The following is a 25,903-nucleotide window of genomic DNA, read 5'->3' on the forward strand; positions in this document are numbered from 1 at the left end:
AGGATAGAAGAGGAGGAGACTCACGCCACAGAAAAGCAACTACCTGAACCTCATTTCTCCACTTTTCAGTTGAAATTGAAAGACTGCCAGCAGCCGTTTTGTTCAGCAGCATGGCGGCTCCTCTCACTGACCAGGAGAAGCGTAAACAGATCAGTATCAGAGGAATTGTCGGGGTGGAGAACGTCGCCGAGTTGAAGAAAGGTTTTAACCGACATCTTCATTTTACTTTGGTGAAAGACCGGAACGTAGCGACTCAGCGGGATTATTACTTCGCCCTGGCGCACACGGTTCGAGATCACCTGGTGGGAAGATGGATCAGAACCCAGCAGTTCTACTATGAGACCGATCCCAAGGTAAAGTTGTTGACTTTTCCAAATATCATGCTGTACTTTTGTTTGGAGAATTTATCCTGGCTACCTGTCTGTCTTGTGCTGTCCTTATCTGGTCCAGTATTAGCTGGTGATGGGATGTTCGCTTTGAGAACCGAATCGTATTTGATTCCCTGATTTGCATACTGCGACTACAAACTACTTTTTTTGAACTTCAAACAACGATTATCTGCTAATAAGTTACAAAAATAATTATCTGAAGATGGTGAATCCTCACTGCAAAAAATAATAAATAGTGGAGAGAGCACGTCGATCCGGTCCACGCTCATTTCTGCACCGCGTCCTCCCCCCAGAAATGTGGGGTTAGGTAAATATGTATTTGAACGTGCATATCACGATCTGACATGGTACCCAACTTTTTTGGATTACATTTGAGATTTGCAATTTCCCCAAAAAATTAAAGGTCGATTTTGAAGAGTTTTGAATGAAGAGCTGTTTGGGACCCAATTTATCCGGATCTTTTTATGTGAACGGAGCCAAATACTGTGGATATCCGAAAAGACTCGGAATGTCCATCACTAGTCACTGCCCCGTCCCCCTTTTAATAAATGTTTCTGTCTGCTGCTCCTCCTCATCATTATCATCGATTTACCACTAGCGGTTCTGGGGGGGCCAGTGCCCCTGTGACAACAATTTTGGACCCCCTTGTGGCTCCCCTAAATGTGGAGAATGAAATCATTTTTACATAACACATTTTTGCTATGTTCGTTTTTTACATCCATTATTAGACAGTGGCAACGATGATGATTATGAACATGGTCTTATGCCTGCAATGCAGTGAAGAAAACGATATGACAACAATAACGTCTAATGTAACTGGCCCCTCTAACAGTACAACTGGCCCCAGCTTGGCCCCCCCAGTTGAAATGGTCTAGAACCGCCACTGCACCCTCTGGATGCTTCCCAATAATATCTCCTTCCTCCTGAAATGTAACCTACTTTCTACAAATCTAATAGCGTTGGATTGGTGGAGACCATAGGTTAGTGGGCGTTTCCACCATTATTTCATATACCAGTCCATTTACATTTTAGTCATTTTGCAGACGCTCTTATCCAGAGCGACACACAGTAGCGAATGCATACATTTCATAAATTTTTTTTTTCTTCCGTACTGGTCCTTTTTCAATTTATTGTAGTTCAACAACTGTACACTTTGAGGGGAAGGAGAGAGAAATTGTGATAAAGACTATATTTAGCCTTACCATGAAGCTGTAGGCCTCTCATGAAATCATAGTTTCGATGGCCTGGTTGTATTCCGGAAGAATCTGAGAGTCGGAGAGCTGATCTCGGATCAGCTCTCTCTGACTTTTCCATCATAATGAGAAGGCTTACACTCCGACTCTGAGAACCTTTTTTTGATACGCGCCAGTGTTGTATTAGTACTGTTTGTTGCATGTTCCTGGGATGTGTTCATCACTAGGAAGCAAACAGAACGGAACTAAAGCTGGGATTGACATACCTCTCGTTTTATTTTTCATGCATTTTCTATTTGGAATAAACGGGTTTTGCATTGCAAAACTTTTATTTTTTATTATGGTCTGCCACCTAATGAATGCACCCCTGTTCCCATTGTCCAGCGGGTGTACTACCTCTCCCTGGAGTTCTACATGGGCAGAACCCTCCAGAACACTATGATTAACCTGGGGCTGCAGAACGCCTGTGACGAGGCCATCTACCAGGTGAGACAGAGCTGACAGACGTCTGGAGCACACCAATGGCATGTCTACAGGCAGGAACCACTGGAGCCTAGAGACTTAACGAATACTGTTACAAGAGACACAATTTCTCAACAACTGTGAAAGCATAATTAACACACCTTAGTCAGGCAGGTTAAGCGTAATTAACACGCCTTAGTCAGGCAGGTTAAGCGTAATTAACACGCCTTAGTCAGGCAGGTTAAGCGTAATTAACACGCCTTAGTCAGGCAGGTTAAGCGTAATTAACACGCCTTAGTCAGGCAGGTTAAGCGTAATTAACACGCCTTAGTCAGGCAGGTTAAGCGTAATTAACACGCCTTAGTCAGGCAGGTTAAGCGTAATTAACACGCCTTAGTCAGGCAGGTTAAGCGTAATTAACACGCCTTAGTCAGGCAGGTTAAGCGTAATTAACACGCCTTAGTCAGGCAGGTTAAGCGTGGTTAACACGCCTTAGTCAGGCAGGTTAAGCGTGGTTAACACGCCTTAGTCAGGCAGGTTAAGCGTGGTTAACACGCCTTAGTCAGGCAGGTTAAGCGTGGTTAACACGCCTTAGTCAGGCAGGTTAAGCGTGGTTAACACGCCTTAGTCAGGCAGGTTAAGCGTGGTTAACACGCCTTAGTCAGGCAGGTTAAGCGTGGTTAACACGCCTTAGTCAGGCAGGTTAAGCGTGGTTAACACGCCTTAGTCAGGCATGATAATGTGATGCATCAGCTCATACATTATTAAACACTAATATGGGGCTGTCCCTTTTTTTGTAGTGCTTGAACAAGTTGAATTGAGTTTGTTATTGTTGAAGTCTGTTTGTTGTGTAGCTGGGTTTGGACATGGAAGATCTGGAAGAGATGGAGGAAGATGCAGGGCTGGGGAATGGCGGCTTGGGCAGACTGGCAGGTACAGTACGGACCGTGTGCGCGTGTGTGTCCTTGCTAACTTCTATGGTGGTTCATGACCAAAGAAGTTGGCAACACGGAACCAATGGACCTGGGGACCGGGCTACGGGGTTCTATTTAATGTAGTACAGAATACAGTGGGTCGTCATCGGGTGGAAAACTACAGCAAGCCTCTCCTGTCTGCAAGCCAGAACAGGAAGCTTACCTAACACTATGAGGCTGTTGTTGGCTGGCCAAAACAGGAAGTTTACCCAACCGTAAGAGGCTGTTTGGTTGGCTGCACCACAGACACACTTTATTACACTTCACTTCTTGATTTTTGTTATAGTTTGGCTGCGTTTACACAGGCAGCTCAATTCTCAAAAAAAATAAAGTGCTGGTCTGATTTGGTCAAAATACCAATTTGTGGGAAAAGATCAGAATTGGGCTCCCTGTGTAAACGCAGCCTTTTTTTGACATGAGAACAGATCTTTATGCCACAAACAAAGCAAATGACAACCTCACCGTAGCCTGGTCCCAGATCTGTTTGTTTTTGTAGAGCCAACTCCTATAGTCGCTAGAACTAACCTCCATAGGAATATTCCAGAGCAGATACTAAGAAATACTATGCCATACTTTACCAACTACACCATACTTTACCCTGAACTTTACACCATACTTTACCCCCTTTTACCATACTTTACCCCCCCCCCCCGCGCCATACTTTACCCCCCCACCGCGCCATACTTTACCCCCCCACCGCGCCATACTTTACCCCCCTACTCCATACTTTACCCCCTACGCCCTACTTTACCCCCCTACGTTGCGCCATATGTTGCGCCATACTTTACCTGCTTGCGCCATACTTTACCTGCTTACGCCATACTTTACCCCCCCACGCCATACTTTACCCCCCCACGCCATACTTTACCCCATACTTTACCCCCCCTACGCCATACTTTACCCCCCTACGCCATACGTTGCGCCATACTTTACCCCCCTACCCCATACTTTACCCCCTACCCCATACTTTACCCCCTACTCCATACTTTACCCCCCATGCCATACTTTACCCCCCTACGCCATACTTTACGCCATACTTTACCCCCCTACGCCATACTTTACACCATACTTTACTCCATACGTTATGCCATACGTTACCCACTTACGCCATACGTTATGCCATACTTTACCCCCTTACGCCGTACTTTATGCCATACTTTACGCCATACTTTACCCCCTTACACCATACAGATTCTCTTTGCATCCACTGTATCTTTATACTTCATCAGTTAGTGTTTTTGATACATTGACTAATAATACATTTAAATTCCCTATCTAGCATGTTTCCTGGACTCGATGGCCACCCTGGGTCTGGCAGCATACGGTTATGGTATCCGTTATGAATATGGAATCTTCAATCAGAAGATCAAGAACGGTTGGCAGGTAACAACACTTTTCTGCGTTAGTCTACTGCATTTTAAAGGTGCAATCTGGGATTGATACATCCAGGTTTTTGACAAAATTTTTGAGATATCATTTGATTCTTGGAGAACATAATTTATAAATGCCTCATGAGCTTATTTAAACTGTCTTACCCTATTAGGAAAAAGAAAACAAAAAATAGCTTATTTTAACAATGACAAACCACAAGGATTTCATTCTTTGCAGTAGAGTATAACTTCTACAACCCTATTCAGTATGTACAGGACTGGTTTCATGCATGCCTCTCTCCACTTCAGTCAATGAATAATCAGTACAATCTAGTTCAGCGTTCAAAAGTGCATTGCACTGCAAACACACAGCCCAAATTCAAAAGGGCAAAACCCCTCCGGTGTGTATGTACTGTAGTTTGTTTTCAGAATCAAACAAGGGTAACAACACGTTAGTCGATTGGTTGGCTCAGAGGTTGAGAAGGCTATCGCAACAGGCACCGGTCCCAAATGGCACCCTATTCCCTATGTAGTGTACTACTTTGGACCAGGGACCATAGGGCTCTGTTCAAAAGATGTGTACTATATAGGGAATAGGATGCTATTTGGGACCAGTGCCTGTGTTTCACCACTTCAACAGAGAGCGAAGAAGACGGGCAGCAGCAACCTCTTTCTGTTTTTAATGATTGACCAACACCGCAGACCTGGGTTCAAATACTATTCAAAATCATTTCTAATACTTTATCTGGGCTTGCTTGATGCAGTGGAACCAATAGAATAATCCTGTCCATTTGGCACCTAAGAGTCCAGTCAGATTAGAGCAAAAGCTAAAATGTAGTTGAAAGATTCCAGGTCTGCAACAGTGTGGCGACCCACGTCCTTCCTCTCTATGGCTCCAGCCTGGATTGCAACAGTGTGACGGGTGGATTTCAATTGAAATGAACCTCGGCTGCCCATGGGGCCCCCAACTGATTTAAAAAAATATATATATATATTACACAAATGTGTTCAAAACAATTATATATGGCCTATTGTGTTTATTTTTATTCGAAATTAAAAGCGTACATGAAAGATTTTCATTTGTGTAATAATACCAGCAGGTCATGTCTGTGGGGAAATGTATATTTTGGAGGATGGGGGGGGCCTATAGACCATCATTCAGTCAGATCACACTGACTGAATGGTGAAATGTTTTAGAATGAGAAGCTCAGCTGTAGTATTTGTCTAGTTATCTAGAGCAGGGGTTTGCAAACGTGTCCTCGTCCGCAAATTATTATTATTATTATAATAATACTGAATAAAAATATTACGTTTTATTTGTACCTTTATTTAACTAGGCAAATCAGTTAAGGACAAATTCTTATTTTCAATGACGGCCTAGGAACAGTGGGTTAACTGCCTTGTTCAGGGGTAGAAAGACAGATTTTTAACTTGTCAGCTCGGGGATTCGATCTTGCAACCTTTCGGGTTACAAGTCCAACGCTCTAACCACTAAGCTACCTGCCGCCCAAAGTCATGTAAAGTGTTGGTCCCATGGTTCGTGAGCTGAAATAAAATATCCCATAAATGTTCCATAAGCACAAAAAGCTTATTTCTTTCAAATGTTGTGCACAAATGTGTTTTATATCCTTGTTAGTGAGTATTTCTCCTTTGCCAAGATTGTCCAGCCACCTGACAGGTGTGGCATATCAAGAAGCTGATTAAACAGCATGATCATTACACAGGTGCACCTGGTGCTGGGGACAATAAAAGGCCACTTTAAAATGTGCAGTTTTGTCACACAACACCATGTCACAGATGTCTCAAGTTTTGAGGGAGTGTGCAATTGGCATGCTGACTGTAGGAATGTCCACCAGAGCTGTTGACAGATAATTGAATGTTCATTTATCTACCATAAGCCACCTCCAATGTCGTTTTAGAGAATTTGGCAGTATGTCCAACCTCAGACCACGTGTAACCATGCCAGCTCAGGACCTCCACATCCGGCATCTTCATCTGCGGGATAGTCTGAGACCAGCCACCAGGACAGCTGATGAAACAAAGTATTTCTGTCTGTAATAAAGCCCTTTTGTGGGGGGAAAACTCATTCTGATTGGTTGGGCCTGGCTCCCCAGTGGGTGGGCCTATGCCCACCCATGGCTGCGTCCCTGCCCCACCATGTGTAATCCATAGATTAGGGCCTAATGAATTTATTTCAATTGACTGATATCCTTTATACAAACTGTGACTCAGTAAAATGTGTTAATTTATATTTTTGTTCAGTATAGTTATATATTTATTTGGATTTTTGGTGTGGAAAAATGTATTTTATTAATAATGCTAGCTGCAACATAATACTATTTCAGTATGAATGAAGTTGTATAGTAGTTTCACTAGACAATGCTAACTAGCTTTAGCACAATGACTGCCGTTAGCACAAAGTCTAGAGGAACAGTTAGCATGCCCACTGGGGAAGTAGATGAATGGCTTTATTGCCATAGTTTGAGATTCTCTTTAATATGGATGAAATTACAGTCATCTGCGTTCATTTAGTTTTTCTGTATAAAAAATTCTTACGCGGGTCATTTAAGTGGTCAGTTTTGGGATGGAAAAACTTTCAACAATCTACCAAAACCAGATGTTGAACTACACTGAGCAAAAATATACATGCAACAGTTTTGTAGATTTTACTGAGTTACAGTTCATATAAGGAAATCAGTCAATTGAAATGCATTCATTTGGTCCTAATCGATGGATTTCACATGACTGGGAATACAGAATTGCATCTTTGGTCACAAATACCTTTTTTTTTTTTTTTTTTTTTTAAGGTACCGGCGTGGATCAGAAAACTAGTCAGTATCTGGTGTGACCACCATTTGCCTCATGCAGCACGACACATCTCCTTCACATCGAGTTGATCAGGCTGTTGATTGTGGCCTGTGGAATGTTGTCCCACTCCACTTCAATGGCTGTGTGAAGTTGTTTGATATTGGTGGGAACTGGAACACGCTGTCGTACACGTCAATCCAGAGCACCCCAAACATGCTCATTGGGTGACATGTCTGGTGTGTATGTAGGCCATGGAAGAACTGGGACATTTTCAGTTTCCAGGAATTGTGAACAGATCCTTGCGACATGGGGTTGTGCATTATCATGTTGAAACATGAGGTGATGGCGGCGGATGAATGACACGACAATGGGCCTCAGGGTCTCGTCACAGTATCTCTGTGCATTCAAATTGCCGTTGATTTAAAATGCAATTGTGTTCAATTGTCCGTAGCTTATGCCTGCCCATACCATAACCCCACCGCCACCATGGAGGACTTCATGACACCATACACGCTGTCTGCCATCTGCCCGGTACAGTTGAAACCAGGATTCGTCCATGAAGAGCACACTTCAGCGTGCCAGTGGCCATCAGAGGTGAGCATTTACCCACTGAAGTCGGTTACAACGCTGAACTGCAGTCAGGTCAAGACCCTGGTGAGGACGACGAACATGCAGATGAGCTTCCCTGAGACAGTTTCTGACAGTTTAGGCAGAAATTCTTTGGTTGTGCAAACCTACAGTTTCATCAGCTGTCCGGGTGGAAGGTCTCAGATGATCCCGCAGGTGAAGAAGCCAGATGTGGAGGTCCTGGACTGGCGGGGTTACACGTGGTCTGCGGTTGTGAGGCAGTTTGGACGTACTGACAAATTCTCTAAAACAACGTTGAAGGTGGCTTATATCCTGTACTGTACCAATTATGTACTGTACCTATAATGTACTGTACCTATAATGTGATGTACCCATGCTGTACTGTATCTGTATGTGTACTGTAACTATACTACACTGTACTCTACTACTACTACTACTACTGCTGTACATGGACCATCTACAGCTATATTAGCCTGAGTACCACTCTGTTTGTGTTGTGCCATTGGCTTGAGTTGGCAAGAACACAAACTGATCTGAGACCAGGCTATGGTTTCATAGACGTATTGACCCATTCAAGTTTTGCTTAGTCGCACTTCGATTTGAAATTCACTGTAAACCTTTATACAGTATGTTGTCATGCGATTGGCTTGTTCCTAGGTGGAAGAAGCAGACGATTGGCTGCGTCATGGTAACCCTTGGGAGAAGGCCCGCCCTGAGTACATGCTACCAGTGCACTTCTATGGCAGAGTGGAGGAGTCTAAGGAAGGGGCCAAATGGGTGGACACACAGGTACTTCAAATCATGATAATGAATACTACCTTTTAATTTGTTACATGCTGATAATAGTGCTAAGTTGTACCACTTAGTACCTTCATATCTATGGGTATTTAGGATGCATTTTCTAATGCATTTACATTGTCACTTGTGTTATTACACGGTCACTACACAGGTATAACAGCAACTAGGGGCCATTGTGGTAAAGATTGTTTTGGTCATTAGTCAACCTTGCTAAAAGGGTTACTGATATTTATAATGTGAAATTCAAGTGTTCCCAATTCTTCCCATAGGTTGACTCACTAAGTACAATACCTGCATATCTATGATTTTAGTGAGCTTGGTATTTATTAATTTATCGTCTTGAATTGACCCTTAATCTTATTTGGAAGGAAGTTTTAAGTTTTAAGATGATAAGTCTTACATTTTAATCTTAATCTTCAACCTAATCTTAACCCCTCTGGGACATGTGGGACGCTAGCATCCAAAACAAATTCAAAACAACAAAAATCTCATAATTGAAACTTCTCAAACATACAACTATTATATCCCATTTTAAAGATACACTTCTCATTAATCCAACCACATTGTCCGATTTCAAAAATGCTTTACGGTGAAAGCATAACATTAGATTATGTTAGGACAGCGCCTAAACAAGAAACCACACAGCCATTTTCCAAGCAAGTCACAAAAACCAGAAATACAGCTAAAATTAATCACTAACCTTTGATGATCTTCATCAGATGACACTCCCAGGACTCAATGTTACACAATACATGTATGTTTTGTTCGATAAAGTTATTATTTATATCCATAAACCCCATTTTACATTGGCACGTGATGTTCAGAAAATGTATTGCCTCCAAAACTTCCGGTGAATGATCACATCAATTTACAAAAATACTCATCATAAACGTTGATAAAATTTACAACAGTTATTGAAAGAATTGGATACACTTCTCAATGCAACCGCTGTGTCAGATTTCAAAATAGCTTTACGGCGAAAGCACATTGTTCAATATTCTGAGTACAGAGCTCAGCCATCAAAGCAAGCTATACAGTTACCCGCAAAGTTCTGGAGTCAACTAAACTCAGAAATAAATCTTCACTTACCTTTGCTGATCTTTGTCGGAATGCACTCCCAGGACTCCCACTTCCACAAGAAATGTTTTTTGTTCGATAAACTCCATATTTATGTCCAAATACATCCGTTTTGTTCGCGCGTTCAGATCACTAATCCAAAGGCATAATGCGTGAGCGCAAAACCCGAGACAAAGTCAAATAGTTCCATTACCGTTCGTAGAAACATGTCAAACGATGTTTACAATCAATCCTTAGGGTCTTTTTAACATAACTCTTCGATAATATTCCAACCGGACAATAGCGTATTCATTAGAGGAAAAAGAAGGAACGGCGCGCCTGCGTGCCTGCGCAGTAAACAACTCACTGGTCCCAGGCTTGAGACAGCTCTTATTCTCTGCCCAGTAACAGTAGACGCATGAAACAAGGTTCTAAAGACTGTTGACATCTAGTGGAAGCCTTAGGAAGTGCAAAATGACCCCACAGACACTGTAGTTTGGAAAGGCAATAAGTTGAAAAACTACAAACCACTTCCTGGTTGGGTTTTTTTTTTCTCAGGTTTTTGCCTGCCATATGAGTTCTGTTATACTCAGACCTCATTCAAACAGTTTTAGAAACTTCAGAGTGTTTTCTATCAAAATCTACTAATAATATGCATATCCTACCTTCTGGGCCCGAGTAGCAGACAGTTTCATTTGGGCACGTTATTCATTGATTTTCCGAATACTGCCCCATGTCACCAGGAAATTAATCTTCAACCTAATCTTAATCCCTTTTCCCCCCCCCTTGCCTTGCCTCTATAGGTGGTCCTTGCTATGCCTTATGATACACCCATCCCTGGATATATGAACAACACAGTCAACACCATGAGGCTGTGGTCTGCCAGAGCTCCCAATGACTTCAACCTGACGGACTGTAAGTGGTGTGTCGTGTCTTTGGCATCATTCAATTGAAGACTTATTTTATCAAATCAATTCTCTGTAATTATTATTACGTGATTAAACTAATCATATAAATTGTAATTAACTAGGAAGTCGAGGCACCAAGGAAAATCTTCAGATTAAAGTTATTTTTCCTAATATAACTCTTCAGATATTTTAATATCTGATCAGTTAGTCTTCTAATTAGTGAATTATTCTTTACCTCACGTTAGTCTCATTCCAAACGTCGTAAATTGTTGGTTATCTGCACGAACCCAGCCTTTACTATGAATCGTCCATACATCAATTGTCTTAATCATTTATTTACTAACTAAATAATCACAGAAATGCATAACAAACAAACAGTAGATATAGTTACAAGGAAATTATAGGGGAGGTTCCCTAGTGGGCTAAGCCGATATGACAGTTTGGTGGACAATGGGAAGTGGGTGTGTAGTAATTAGCATCTAAGATTTGCTCTTATTCTGTCGGGATTGATAGTCTCAGAGTTGAACCATTTCCACCCGTGTAGCCAATGCTCCACGTGGTTTGGTTAGGAATTCAACAACCATTACAACCTTAGCTTAGACTGAGGTTTTTGTGGTCTCTCAGTGATCAAGGTACGCATGGGCTAAAGAGGATTTCTTCAGGTGGGGGTTTTATTCGGAACAGTAGAAAAGGGCTGTCCCATGAGCCAAATCATGTCTGTGTTCATGGGGGCGGGCCAATGACTTAGTTAAACTTATAAAGGGAATACAATTCTCTCACATTAACGGTTTAAAATCACATTTACATAATTTCACAAATAGTTTCATCTTTACTCATTCGTTTTATACAATAATTAGACGCAAACCTCATAACAAAGGCTCCTGTATAAACAGAGTTATGGTAATGTGGCTGTATTGTCTTTCACAAACATGAAAGAAAACGGACCGGGTCATAGCTGGCTTCTCCAAAACATGGATATTGTTCAGTTCTCAAGTTCTGTGATGTAGAAGAAGTTCCTTTGTTCTACTGTGAAACTCTCTATACTGCATGGCCAGAAGGAGAGTCTCCTCCAGGAATTTACAACCTGAGATAACAGAACCTGGGTGTAGAAGGGAGAGAGAGGGGGATGCCACACTCTATACCCAGAAAGGGCCACGTCATGACAGTGGCCAGGCAGATGACTTGCCTTTTTAACCCTGCCTACTCAGAGCTAGCTCTGGTCCATGGTGTTGGTGTGGCTTGCTTGAAGAAGGCTGTGTTAGCGAGCTGTATTAACGCCCTGGACCAGGGCTAACCTGAGATGCAAGCACTTTAGTCACCTGTCAACTAAGTGACTTGTTTTTGGCAATGTACGCTTTACGGAGGAAACAAAGTCACACAGATCTCAAGTTAGAATCCAGGTCTAAATGATGACAGCATTGAACCAGTGAGTCTAGTGAATAATATGAAACCGTTTCTTCTCCTGAGAAACAGAAATCTACGAGTCTTCTCCTATTAAGGTCCCTGTAAATCACATCTGTCTTCTCCCATTAAGGTCCCTGTAAATCACTTCTGTGTCTTCTCCCATTAAGGTCCCTGTAAATCACTTCTGTGTCTTCTCCCATTAAGGTCCCTGTAAATCACTTCTGTGTTTCATTCTATGTCTCCTCAGTCAATGTTGGAGATTACATCCAAGCTGTTCTGGACAGGAATCTGGCAGAGAATATTTCTCGTGTGCTTTACCCCAACGATAACGTAAGTTCTAGATTGGTACATTGACCACGTAGGTGTCCATTTTCTCTCCCTCCTGCTCTCTCTCTCGCATCCTTTAGCAGACGCTCTTATCCAGAGCGACTTACAGTACTGAGTGCATACATATTCATAGATTTTTTTTTTTCTTCACACACACTGGTCCCCTCATGGGAATTGAACCCACAACCCTGGTGTTGCAAAAGCCATGCTCTAGGTGTGTGTGTGTGTGTGTGTGTGTGTGTGTGTGTGTGTTCTCTAATTCTCACTTGGCACCTCTTGTTTTCTCCCAATCCTATTTGTGGATGTTTCCCTAATGGGCCCTGGTCTAAAGTAGTGCACTACCCAATGGGCCCTGGTCTACAGTAGTGTACTACCCTATGGGCCCTGGTCTACAGTAGTGTACTACCCAATGGGCCCTGGTCTACAGTAGTGTACTACCCTATGGGCCCTGGTCTACAGTAGTGTACTACCCAATGGGCCCTGGTCTACAGTAGTGTACTACCCTATGGGCCCTGGTCTAATGTAGTCCACTACCCTATGGGCCCTGGTCAACAGTAGTGTACTACCCTATGGGCCCTGGTCTACAGTAGTGTACTACCCTATGGGCCCTGGTCTACAGTAGTGTACTACCCTATGGGCCCTGGTCTACAGTAGTGTACTACCCAATGGGCCCTGGTCTACAGTAGTGTACTACCCAATGGGCCCTGGTCTACAGTAGTGTACTACCCTATGGGCCCTGGTCTAAAGTAGTGTACTACCCTATGGGCCCTGGTCAACAGTAGTGTACTACCCAGTGGGCCCTGGTCTACAGTAGTGTACTACCCAGTGGGCCCTGGTCTACAGTAGTACACTACCCAGTGGGCCCTGGTCTACAGTAGTACACTACCCAGTGGGCCCTGGTCTACAGTAGTACACTACCCAGTGGGCCCTGGTCTACAGTAGTACACTACCCAGTGGGCCCTGGTCTACAGTAGTGTACTACCCAGTGGGCCCTGGTCTACAGTAGTGTACTACCCAGTGGGCCCTGGTCTACAGTAGTGTACTACCCAGTGGGCCCTGGTCTACAGTAGTGTACTACCCAGTGGGCCCTGGTCTACAGTAGTGTACTACCCAGTGGGCCCTGGTCTACAGTAGTGTACTACCCAGTGGGCCCTGGTCTACAGTAGTGTACTACCCAGTGGGCCCTGGTCTACAGTAGTGTACTACCCAATGGGCCCTGGTCTACAGTAGTGTACTACCCAATGGGCCCTGGTCTACAGTAGTGTACTACCCAGTGGGCCCTGGTCTACAGTAGTGTACTACCCAGTGGGCCCTGGTCTACAGTAGTGCACTACCCTGTGGGCCCTGGTCAACAGTAGTGCACTACCCTGTGGGCCCTGGTCAAAAGTAGTGTACTACCCTGTGGGCCCTGGTCAACAGTAGTGCACTATAACGTATAGGGTGCCATTTTTGGCACACTCACCTTGATTCCTGCACTGTTGTAGTTCTTTGAAGGGAAGGAGCTGCGGCTGAAGCAGGAGTACTTTGTGGTGGCTGCAACCCTCCAGGACATCATGCGACGCTTCAAGAACTCCAAGAAGGGCTCCACCGGCCCGGTCTCCTTCGACAGCTTCCCAGAGAAAGTAGGTTACTTACTGATTATCATGACTCCACTGAATCCTAACAACAACAAAAAATACAGTTGGTTATTTTATTTTGTGTTGACAGGTGGCCATCCAGCTGAATGACACTCATCCTGCCATGGCCATCCCAGAGCTCATGAGGGTCTTTGTGGACATCGAGAAACTCGACTGGGACACGGTGCGTATGTATGAAAATAAAACCACTAACTTTGTCCAACTCATATAATAAGTCTGTGTGTGTGTGTTTGGTATTTTGGGTAGATGAGTGAAAAGCCATGCTGCACAGCACCTTGAACCCTAAAGCACCTTTATGTCATAGAACAAGAGCCTCGTCTGTCGTAGCCTGGTAGTGTACAAGAGCCTCGTCTGTCGTAGCCTGGTAGTGTACAAGAGCCTCGTCTGTCGTAGCCTGGTAGTGTACAAGAGCCTCGTCTGTCGTAGCCTGGTAGTGTACAAGAGCCTCGTCTGTCGTAGCCTGGTAGTGTACAAGAGCCTCGTCTGTCGTAGCCTGGTAGTGAACAACCACAGAAGTTGGCTATAGAGTACAAAACAGATCTGAAGCCATCAAATGTTATTGGTCACATACACAAATTTAGCAGATGTTATTGCGGGTGTAGAGAAATGCTTGTGTTCCTAGCTCCAACAGTGCAGTAGTACCTAACAATACGCTCATCTAAAAGTTAAGTAATGGAATTAAGAAATGTATAAATATTTGGATGAGCAATGTCTTAGTGGTGTTGACTAAAATATAGTGGAATAAAATACAGTATAGACATATGAGATGAGTAAAGCAGTATGTAAACATTGTTAAAGTGGCTAGTGACCAGGCTACGTCATTCAGTGTGTACTGTGCTATTAGAACCATTGCTCTTTCCTATCAGGCGTGGGCCATCACCAAGCGGACCTTTGCGTACACCAACCACACGGTGCTTCCTGAGGCTCTGGAGCGCTGGCCCATTGGACTGCTGGAGACCCTGCTGCCCAGACACCTCCAGATCATCTACAGGATCAACCAGGGACATCTGGACGTACGTACCGTATAGGCTGGGTTCAGTGGGTGGTATTCTGATGTACCACTATAGACTGGGTTCAGTGGGTGGTATTCTGATGTACCACTATAGGCTGGGTTCAGTGGGTGGTATTCTGACTGATGTACCACTATAGGCTGGGTTCAGTGGGTGGTATTCTGACTGATGTACCACTATAGGCTGGGTTCAGTGGGTGGTATTCTGACTGATGTACCACTATAGGCTGGGTTCAGTGGGTGGTATTCTGACTGATGTACCACTATAGGCTGGGTTCAGTGGGTGGTATTCTGACTGATGTACCACTATAGACTGGGTTCAGTGGGTGGTATTCTGACTGGATGTACCACTATAGGCTGGGTTCAGTGGGTGGGATTCTGACTGGATGTACCACTATAGACTGGGTTCAGTGGGTGGTATTCTGACTGATGTACCACTATAGACTGGGTTCAGTGGGTGGTATTCTGACTGATGTACCACTATAGACTGGGTTCAGTGGGTGGTATTCTGACTGATGTACCACTATAGACTGGGTTCAGTGGGTGGTATTCTGACTGGATGTACCACTATAGGCTGGGTTCAGTGGGTGGTATTCTGACTGGATGTACCACTATAGACTGGGTTCAGTGGGTGGTATTCTGACTGGATGTACCACTATAGACTGGGTTCAGTGGGTGGGATTCTGACTGGATGTACCACTATAGACTGGGTTCAGTGGGTGGTATTCTGACTGGATGTACCACTATAGACTGGGTTCAGTGGGTGGTATTCTGACTGGATGTACCACTATAGACTGGGTTGTGCTCTCTGCTAAGCATATGAATACATTGATACTGAAGGACTTGAAGTGTATTCCCCCTTACAAGATGCATGGACACTCATCCGGTCACCATCAACTCCCTACTCCTCTTGGCCCTAATTCATCCATAGACATGCTGCTTGTACTGTGTCAATAACCAGACTGTTCAGATTGGCAGCTTCATGTGATTTCGGAGGGATATGGAGCAGATTGGGACCAGCTGACCGTATCTTTCTGGTGTTGCTCCAGGAGATTTCAGCTCTCTTCCCAGAGGACATGGACCGGATACGTAGGATGTCTCTGATCGAGGAGGACGGGGGCAAGAGGGTCAACATGGCTCACCTGTGCATCGTGGGATCTCACGTCGTCAACGGAGTCGCTGAGATACACTCCAACATCATCAAGACTGATGTGTAAGATGGTTCATCTCTACTGTATTCTCCCTGATAGTAGCAGCATTCTCTCAGATGTGTACGATGGAACTTCTCTAGGTTGTGTTCAGTAGGAATACTATGTAAGAGAAACTCCAACTGTCTGAAACCAGGGGCGGCAGGTAACCTAGTGGTTAGAGTGTTGGGCCAGTAACTGAAAGGTTGCTAGATTGAATCCCTGAGCTGACAAGGTACAAATCAGTCGTTCTGCCCCTGAACAAGGCAGTTAACCCACTGTTCCTAGGCCGTCATTGTAAATAAAAATTTGTTCTTAACTGACTTGCCTAGTTTAAATTAAAAAAATATATATTTTTTAATGTAACCTTCTGAACAACTGTTTTGCTACGGTGAGCCTTATTGAACACGATTCTACCGTCTTCTAAAAACGTCCTTCTAGATTCTAAAATATATTTCCTTTTTTGTTCTGAAAGGTTCCGAGACTTCAGCGAATTAGAACCGGAGAAGTTCCAGAACAAGACCAATGGCATCACGCCTAGACGCTGGCTCCTCCTCTGTAACCCGGGATTGGCTGAGCTCATTGCTGAGGTTTGATTGGCATCTGTGATTGGCCGTTTTCTCTCTTTTGATATTCATATCTTTTGAATGCAATTTTTATTCCCTAATTTGCTATGTCACCTTCATGTACTTTGTCTACATGTTTCTAGGCCATTGGGGAGGAATATGTGAAGGACCTCAGCCAGTTACATAAGCTCAATGAGCTGGTAGACGATGATGCCTTCATTAGAGATGTCTGTAAAGTCAAGCAGGTGAAGCTTACGTCTCCCATTCATTAACAACAGTCAACACACATGACCTATAATGGATCATATTTGTGAGTTCTACTCTGTATATCTACTGTTCTGAAGAACCATGCCATTTCCCAATAGTAATATTGGCAGAAAATTACCCCCCATATGGATAAAAACAATGTTCCAGCCAGGCAAACAATCCAACTAACTGAATAAATACACTGAATACACATCAGTGTGGAACTCCTAATTCCATGCAAACGCAGAGCAGACAGGAAGTTGACCGTATATAATTCCATGCAAACGCAGAGCAGACCGGAAGTTGATCGTTAATAATTCCATGCAAAACGCAGAGCAGACAGGAAGTTGACCGTATATAATTCCATGCAAACGCAGAGCAGACCGGAAGTTGATCGTTAATAATTCCATGCAAAACGCAGAGCAGACAGGAAGTTGACCGTATATAATTCCATGCAAATGCAGAGCAGACAGGAAGTTGACCTTATATAATTGGTTTTGTTCCTTGGTACACGTTGGGGCATGTTGCGGTTGCTACTATTTCATAAGATCATCCTATCAAACTGATCCCATTGGTTCAACAGGGTTACGCCCCAAATGGAACCCTAAAGTGTACTACTTCCAGTGGTGGTAAAAGTACCATGTCATACTTGAGTAAAAGTAAAGATAACTAGAAAATGACTCAAGTAAAAGTGAAAGTCACACAGTAAAATACTACTTGAGTAAAAGTAAAAAAGTATTTGCTTTTAAATATACTTAAGTATAAATCATTTCACATTTTTTATATTAAGCAAACAAGACTGCACAATTTTTTTCTTTATGGATAGCCAGGGGCACACTCCCAACACTCAGACATAATTTACAAACAAAGCTTTTGTGTTTAGTGAGTCCTCCAGATCAGAGGCAGTAGGGATGACCAGGGATGTTCTCTGTTTAGTGAGTCCTCCAGATCAGAGGCAGTAGAGATGACCAGGGATGTTCTCTGTTTAGTGAGTCCTCCAGATCAGAGGCAGTAGGGAGGACCAGGGATGTTCTCTTGATAAGTGACTAAATTGGACCATTTTCCTGTACTGCTGAACATTCAAAATGTAACGAGTACTTTTGGGTGTCAGGGAAAATGAATGGAGTAAAAAGTACCATATTTTCTTTAGGAGTGTAGTGAAAAATATAAATAGTAACGTACAGATGCCCCAAAAAACTACTTAAGTAGTACTTTAAAGTATTTTTACTTACGTACTTTACCCCATTGACTGCTTGTGACAAGCCCTATGGGCCCTGGTCAGAGGGAGTACATTCACTACTTGGGAATAGAATGCCATGTGTATAAAGTCATGTCTTTCTGTGCCCAGGATAACAAGGAGAAGTTTTCCCGGTACCTGGAGAAAGAGTACATGGTGGAAATCAACCCATCCTCCATGTTTGATGTTCACGTCAAGAGGATTCATGAGTACAAGCGCCAGCTCCTCAACTGCCTTCACATCGTCACCATGTACAACCGTACGTTGTGTGTGTGTGTGTGTGTGTGTGTGTGTGTATAGTGCACTAGTTTTGTCAAATGAGGAATAGGGTGCCATTTGGGATCCTCGCCTCCCTGCCTTATGATGACCCTTGGTTATAAATGATCTATGAAGCTTCTACGTAGGCCTTTTTATAAAGGGTTATGAAGGCTTAATTTAGGCGTTTATAATAAGTAACACCTTTTTGTTTAAAATCTGATCAAATATTTTGTTGTTTTGTTTGTTGAAGGCATCAGGAAGAACCCAAAAGCACCTTTTGTTCCCCGGACTGTGATCATTGGTGGCAAGGTACGTACTGAACTCGCTCAACTCTTTATCTCAATATCAGAAAGAGAGAAAGACCTCCTGACTTTCTCATCCAATGGGTTTTGAGAAGGAGGAAAGCGGACACGAGGAATCAAAGAAATACAATTGAGATTCTCCATGTGCCTTTAATTTATTCCTCACAGCCTCTCCCCATTGGAGGAAAAGGCTCGATGGGAGGAACTGTGGCGCTTCTCCTCAGATGTATTTTGAGAAGGAAGTGAGGAGAGAGGACACCCTAGTGAAATTAATTGACACCCTAGGGGCCCCTGGTAAAAAGTAGTGCACTATCATGACCCCTAGGGGCCCTGGTAAAAAGTAGTGTGACAAACCCAGCAGCGTTGCAGTTCTTGACACAAACCAGTGCGCCTGGCACCTACTACCATACCCCGTTCAAAGGCAATATGACCCCTAGGCGCCCTGGTTAAAAGTAGTGCACTAAATCTAGGGAAAAATGGTACCATTTTGGATGCAGCCCCAGGAATGGAGGAAAGCTCAATTGAGAAAGATTCTGTGTCTCCCTCTACAGGCTGCGCCAGGGTACCACATGGCCAAGATGATCATCAAGCTGATCACGGCTGTGGGAGAGGTGGTCAACAAAGACCCTGTGGTGGGCAGCAAGCTAAAGGTCATCTACCTGGAGAACTACAGGGTCTCTCTGGCTGAGAAAGGTACTGTATCTATCTAGAGAACTACAGGGTCTCTCTGGCTGAGACGGGTACTGTATCTATCTAGAGAACTACAGGGTCTCTCTGGCTGAGACGGGTACTGTATCTATCTAGAGAACTACAGGGTCTCTCTGGCTGAGACGGGTACTGTATCTATCTAGAGAACTACAGGGTCTCTCTGGCTGAGACGGGTACTGTATCTATCTAGAGAACTACAGGGTCTCTCTGGCTGAGACGGGTACTGTATCTATCTATAGAACTACAGGGTCTCCCTGGCTGAGACGGGTACTGTATCTATCTAGAGAACTACAGGGTCTCCCTGGCTGAGACGGGTACTGTATCTATCTAGAGAACTACAGTGTCTCCCTGGCTGAGACGGGTACTGTATCTATCTAGAGAACTACAGTGTCTCTCTGGCTGAGACGGGTACTGTATCTATCTAGAGAACTACAGTGTCTCTCTGGCTGAGACGGGTACTGTATCTATCTAGAGAACTACAGGGTCTCTCTGGCTGAGACGGGTACTGTGTATATGTCTACAGTCACTAGTGAAAGTTATGGGCTTTGCTCTTTTTTTTTTTTGTTCATATTTATTTTGATCTTGACAAACTCCCCAGTCCCTGCCAGTGACTAGCATACCCATAACATGATGCTGCCAACATACTTTTCCCCTGAAGGGAAGTATTATCACTATTATCCTTGTGGGAGTATTAGTGATGTACAGGTAACTGCCAAAAATAGGAAGGAAACCGTCAACATAAAGCATCTTAAAAAGGTTTTTGGGTCACCATGAATCAGAACAGCTTCAGTGTACCTTGGCGTAGAGTTCCAGACGTTTGTAGAATCTATCGGAGGGATGCGACACCATTCTTCCACGAGAAATTGGTGGTGGTGGAAAACGCTGTCTCAGGCGCCGCTCCAGAATCTCCCGGAAGTGTTCAATTGGGTTGAGATCTGGTAACTGAGACGGCCATGGCATATGGTTTACATCGTTTTCATGCTCATGAAACCATTGTGACCACTCGTGCCCTGTGGATGAGGGAATTGTCATCCTGTGGGGGCGTAGCAAAAATAATGGCCTGCCCAGCAATTTATATCTAACCCTAAGCATGATGGGAAGGTAATTGCTTAATTAACTCAGAACCTGCTTCCAATATACTTTGTGTCCCTCATTTACTCAAGTGTTTCCTTTATTTTGTTAGTTACTCTATTAGATACAGGTAGCTCTAAATGTGCGCCCCAAATGCGCCAGGTAGCCTAGCGGATAAGAGCATTGGGCCAACAACCGAAAGGTTGCTGGTTTGAATCCCCAAACCGGCTAGGTAAAACAATGTCTGTGCCCTTGAGCAATGAACTTAACCCTAATTGTTCCTGTAAGTCTCTCTGGATAAGAGAGTCTGCTAAATGACTCACTACTGTAAGTCTCTCTGGATAAGAGCGTCTGCTAAATGACTCTCTACTGTAAGTCTCTCTGGATAAGAGAGTCTGCTAAATGACTCACTACTGTAAGTCTCTCTGGATAAGAGCTTCTGCTAAATGACTCTCTACTGTAAGTCTCTCTGGATAAGAGAGTCTGCTAAATGACTCTCTACTGTAAGTCTCTCTGGGTAAGAGCATCTGCTAAATGACTCACTACTGTAAGTCTCTCTGGATAAGAGAGTCTGCTAAATGACTCTCTACTGTAAGTCTCTCTGGGTAAGAGCGTCTGCTAAATGACTCACTACTGTAAGTCTCTCTGGATAAGAGCGTCTGCTAAATGACTCAGTACTGTAAGTCTCTCTGGATAAGAGCGTCTGCTAAATGACTCAGTACTGTAAGTCTCTCTGGATAAGAGAGTCTGCTAAATGACTCTCTACTGTAAGTCTCGCTGGATAAGAGCGTCTGCTAAATGACTCACTACTGTAAGTCTCTCTGGATAAGAGAGTCTGCTAAATGACTCTCTACTGTAAGTCTCGCTGGATAAGAGCGTCTGCTAAATGACTCACTACTGTAAGTCTCGCTGGATAAGAGCGTCTGCTAAATGACTCTCTACTGTAAGTCTCTCTGGATAAGAGCGTCTGCTAAATGACTCACTACTGTAAGTCTCTCTGGATAAGAGCGTCTGCTAAATGACTAACATGATCAATGTAAATGTAAATGGGTCCCTGGTCAGAAGTAGTGCACTATAAACTGTCTCCTGTATTAGATATGGATCAGTTTTTCTGTATCTCTGTCCCCCTATAGTAGTCTCTGTCCCCCTATAGTAGTCTCTGTCCCCCTATAGTAGTCTCTGTCCCCCTATAGTAGTCTCTGTCCCAGTATAGTAGTCTCTGTCCCCCTATAGTAGTCTCTGTCCCCCTATAGTAGTCTCTGTCCCCCTAAAGTAGTCTCTGTCCCCCTATAGTAGTCTCTGTCCCCCCCTAATAGTAATCTCTTTCCCCCTACAGTAATCCCAGCCACGGACCTGTCTGAGCAGATCTCCACAGCTGGCACGGAGGCGTCAGGCACTGGCAACATGAAGTTCATGTTGAACGGAGCACTCACCATCGGCACCATGGACGGAGCCAACGTAGAGATGGCAGAGGAGGCTGGAGAGGAGAACATGTTCATCTTCGGCATGAGGGTGGAGGACGTGGCACAGATGGACGTAGAGGGGTAACACACACACACACACACACATAGAGGGTAGGGTTTGTTTTCCCAAATATATCTAATACTAATCTAAGGGTCCTACTTTATGCAACTTTACCTCGGCCACGTTACCTCGACCACGTTACCTCGACCATGCCATAAAGTTGGGTGATGCTAAACTCAATAAGAAACTTGACTCATGTATGATTTACTGAGTAAGTAATACATGAACACATTGTTTACCAGTTTTGGTTGAAAGGGAAGTTGTAATTTAGAGATGTGACTATGATGTCTTGTTGTGAGAAATGTTGCTACTCTGTTCTCTCCTCTTAGCTACGATGCCATGACATATTATGAGAATATTCCAGAACTGAAGCAAGCCATTGATCAGATCAACAGTGGATTCTTCAGCCCCAAACAACCAGAGCTCTTCAAAGACGTCACCAACATGCTCTTCAACCATGACCGGTAGGTAGTGGCTTCAACCCCAAATGGCACCCTATTCCCTATATAGTGCACTACTTTTTGGCCAGGCCCTGGTCAAAAGTAGTGAACTATAAAAGGAATAGGATGCCATTTGGGATGCAGCAACAAAATTACCAGAAGGGTCAAGGAACGCCTCTCCAGTCAATTTGACTGGAACATTGACTGCAACACCCATCACAGAACATTGATTTGAATGGGAATGTTCATTCCAGTACCGTAATTTCCGTGCTATTAAGCGCACCTGAATATAAGCCGCACCCACTGAATTTTCAAAAATATATATATTTTGAACATAAATAAGCCGCACATGTCTATAAGCCGCAGGTGCCTACCGGTACATTAAAACAAATGAACTTTACACAGGCTTTAACGAAACACGGCTTGTAACAAAAAATACAAAATTAGCAGTAAGCTTTAGTTGTCTTTTTGTACTGAGTCAATTCCTCACGCTGCTGTTTCCAACGTCTTATCATGGACTCATTAAGACCAAGCTCCCGTGCAGCAGCTCTATTTCCTTTTCCAACAGCCAGATCAATCACCTTCAACTTGAAAGCTGCATCATATGCATTTCTCCGTGTCTTTGCCATGAGGGTGACAAAATGACTACCGTAATCAGAATGATGGGAAGTTTGAGCGCGCTCGATTTCATCTAAACAGTAAACAAAAAAGTTGTTTGACCTTAACCCTTTCGGCAATTTCATTGGTCTAATGAAAGCTTCATGCCGCCAAAAAACTGAGCACGTCACAGATTGAAAGCGGGAAAAATCCATATATTAGCCGCGTCATTGTTTAAGCCGCGAGGTTCAAAGCCTGGGAAAAAAGTTGCGGCTTATAGTCCGGAATTTACGGTAATTGTATTTCTATGGCTACAGTACTGTTGGCTGCTGTGGTCCCTCCTGTCCTTCCTGAGTCTTGGCATTGACTGTCTCTGTCTTCAGCTTCAAGGTGTTTGCAGACTATGAGGACTACATAAAGAGCCAGGAGAAAGTCAGCGAACTGTATCAGGTAATCATCATTATTCCCCCATGTACCTCTTGCTAATAGCGTGGATAGGATCATACTGCATAAAATGTTTTATTTTCCCAGGTAAGTTGACTGAGAACACATTCTCATTTACAGCAAAGAGCTGGGGAATAGTTACAATGGAGATGAATGAGCCAGTTAGAAGCTGGGGATGATTAGATGTCATGAGGGAACAGATTGGGAATTTAGCCAGGATACCGGGGTTAACAACCTTACAATAAGTACCATGGGATCTTTAGTGACCACAGAGTCAGGACACTCGTTTAATGTCCAATCTGAAAGACAGCACCCTACACAGGGCAATGTCCCCAATCACTGTCCTGGGGCATTTTTATTAGACCAGAGGAAAGAGTGCCTCCTACTGGCCCTCCAGCAGCATCTGGTCTCCCATCCAGGGGACCGACCAGTACCTGACCTGCTTAGCTTCAGAGGCAAGCCAGCAGTGGGATGCAGGGTGGTATGCTGCTGAAGCCTGATTACAGCAGAGCCTGATACAGATCATCCTGCTGAAAAGACTACAGTAGCGCCTGATACGGATCATACTATAGAAAAGATTACAGTAGAGCCTTATATGGATCATACTGCAGATAAGATTACAGTAGAGCCTGATACGGCTCATACTGCAGAAAAGATTACAGTAGAGCATGATACGGATAATACTGCTGAAAAGGTATGTCTGGGCACAATTACCATTCTAAGGTGGTCCTTTGTGGCACAGTAGGTAAGACAGTGGTGTTAGCAGTACCACCCTTGTGGGTTCAATTCCCACAGGGATCGCATGCTACCATAAACATGTATGCACTCACTACTGCAAGTCGTTTTGGACAAAATAATGACTATGTAGTTGTCTTGGGTACCTTAGCTGAATACGCTGATGTTCAGTTGCTCTGGATAACAGCTTCCGCTGAATGACCAAAATGTAAAAGTAGTGGCATTATATAATGTTTTTTTATTTTATTTTTAGAACCCGAGGGAGTGGACCCAGATGGTGATCAAGAACATTGCTGCGTCCGGGAAGTTCTCTAGCGACCGCACCATCACCGACTACGCCACGGAGGTGTGGGGGGTGGAGCCTACAGATCTGAAGATCCCACCCCCCAATGAGCCACGGGAGGCTCTCGACGAGACGGCCAGGGCGCTGAGGGAGAAGTGAGGCTGCCTGGTGTGGTGCGGCCAGGGTGAAGTTGCCCCTAGATGCTGTTCTTGTCAGTTTAGCATTGTCCCCCCCACTAATGGTTAAGGTCAGGATTGGGAGATGGGAAAGCTGATCCTTGATCTGTACCTAGGGGGAAACTTCACCCCAGATTGCCTGCCGTTATTTAAAGGAAAAATCTAAAAATATGTAACTCAATAAACGGAGTTCTTTACGTAAAGCAGTTGACTACTTAATAACAGTCTGTTATATACTTTCAGCATCAACAAAGTGTTCTATTTTTCTGACCCCCATCTTCTAGGTGCTATACTGTTGCTACCAGAGTCTTACCCTGTCTTTCAGTTGCCAACTGGCTCATACTGTACTTGAAAGTGAATTTATAAAAAAAAAAGTTTATTATGACCCTTAATTTTCTAATAATCTGTATTGTTACTTAAAAATAAATCTAATCGTCTCTGATCTGATGTCTTTTAATGTTTATTTTTCTACTTTAATAGTAATATTATGAACACAGTTACGAGAAAGACTAGTGCAATACAAAGTCTGACTCAGAACATGGACACACCGCCATGAAAGTTCCAGTGAGGACAGTGATGCGCCATCCCATCTGGTTTGGGCTTAGTGGGACTGTCATTTATTTTTCAACAGGACAATAACCCATTACACCTCTGTGGCGGATGAGTCAGAATTAGTTGGGTAACATAGATAATTAAGATGTTTTATTTGCATAATATGCTTATGTGAGATACATTCACATATGACAAGTATCTGTTAAACCATGTGAAGGGATGGCGTGATTAATGGGGAACCAATTACTTGTCTCCACAATGTCTGTGCTCAAGTCACTCCCTCCTTTGGCATTGGGGGAAGGTGTATGGCAGTGTCTGGAACCATTGTATGTCCTCTCTGATGTTGCACTTATCCTGGGATAGTGTATGACCTAGAGGCTAACTCCCCTCAGTGAGCTTGTCCAGGAGTGGAGTCAAGAGGGGGTTTACTTGAGATGGGAGTATCTAGAGTCGTCAATTGATTTGCCATTGGATGAGCTAATGGTTCTGTTCTATCCCGTACCAGGAAGACACGGTTCCAGTTTGGGGTAGGAGGGCCAGACACTGGTCTATACAATGAAAACTGTTGACACAGCAGTTGCTGTCTGCTATGTTTTTATAGATATCTTTCATACAAAACTTAACCTTTGAACTGTTCCTAAGATCTGTGGTTCG

The 25,903-nt window shown here is 43.7% G+C and overlaps 1 protein-coding gene across 1 annotated transcript; it reads left to right on the forward strand.

Moving 5' to 3' along the window:
* LOC106611459 (glycogen phosphorylase, liver form) lies at positions 1-25,139 on the forward strand. The gene is made up of 20 exons (XM_014211673.2): positions 1-353; positions 1,967-2,068; positions 2,899-2,977; positions 4,298-4,401; positions 8,442-8,573; positions 10,442-10,553; positions 12,198-12,280; positions 13,762-13,899; positions 13,985-14,077; positions 14,781-14,927; positions 15,973-16,136; positions 16,586-16,700; positions 16,820-16,921; positions 18,271-18,418; positions 18,668-18,726; positions 19,271-19,412; positions 21,835-22,042; positions 22,352-22,486; positions 23,443-23,509; positions 24,492-25,139. The coding sequence occupies exons 1-20, from the start codon at positions 111-113 to the stop codon at positions 24,678-24,680; spliced, it is 2,562 nt and encodes an 853-aa protein (XP_014067148.1). The 5' UTR covers positions 1-110; the 3' UTR covers positions 24,681-25,139.
* Positions 25,140-25,903: the final 764 nt, after the last annotated feature.

The sequence above is a fragment of the Salmo salar genome, chromosome ssa09, assembly GCF_905237065.1.
Source record: "Salmo salar chromosome ssa09, Ssal_v3.1, whole genome shotgun sequence".
Lineage (NCBI taxonomy): Eukaryota > Metazoa > Chordata > Actinopteri > Salmoniformes > Salmonidae > Salmo > Salmo salar.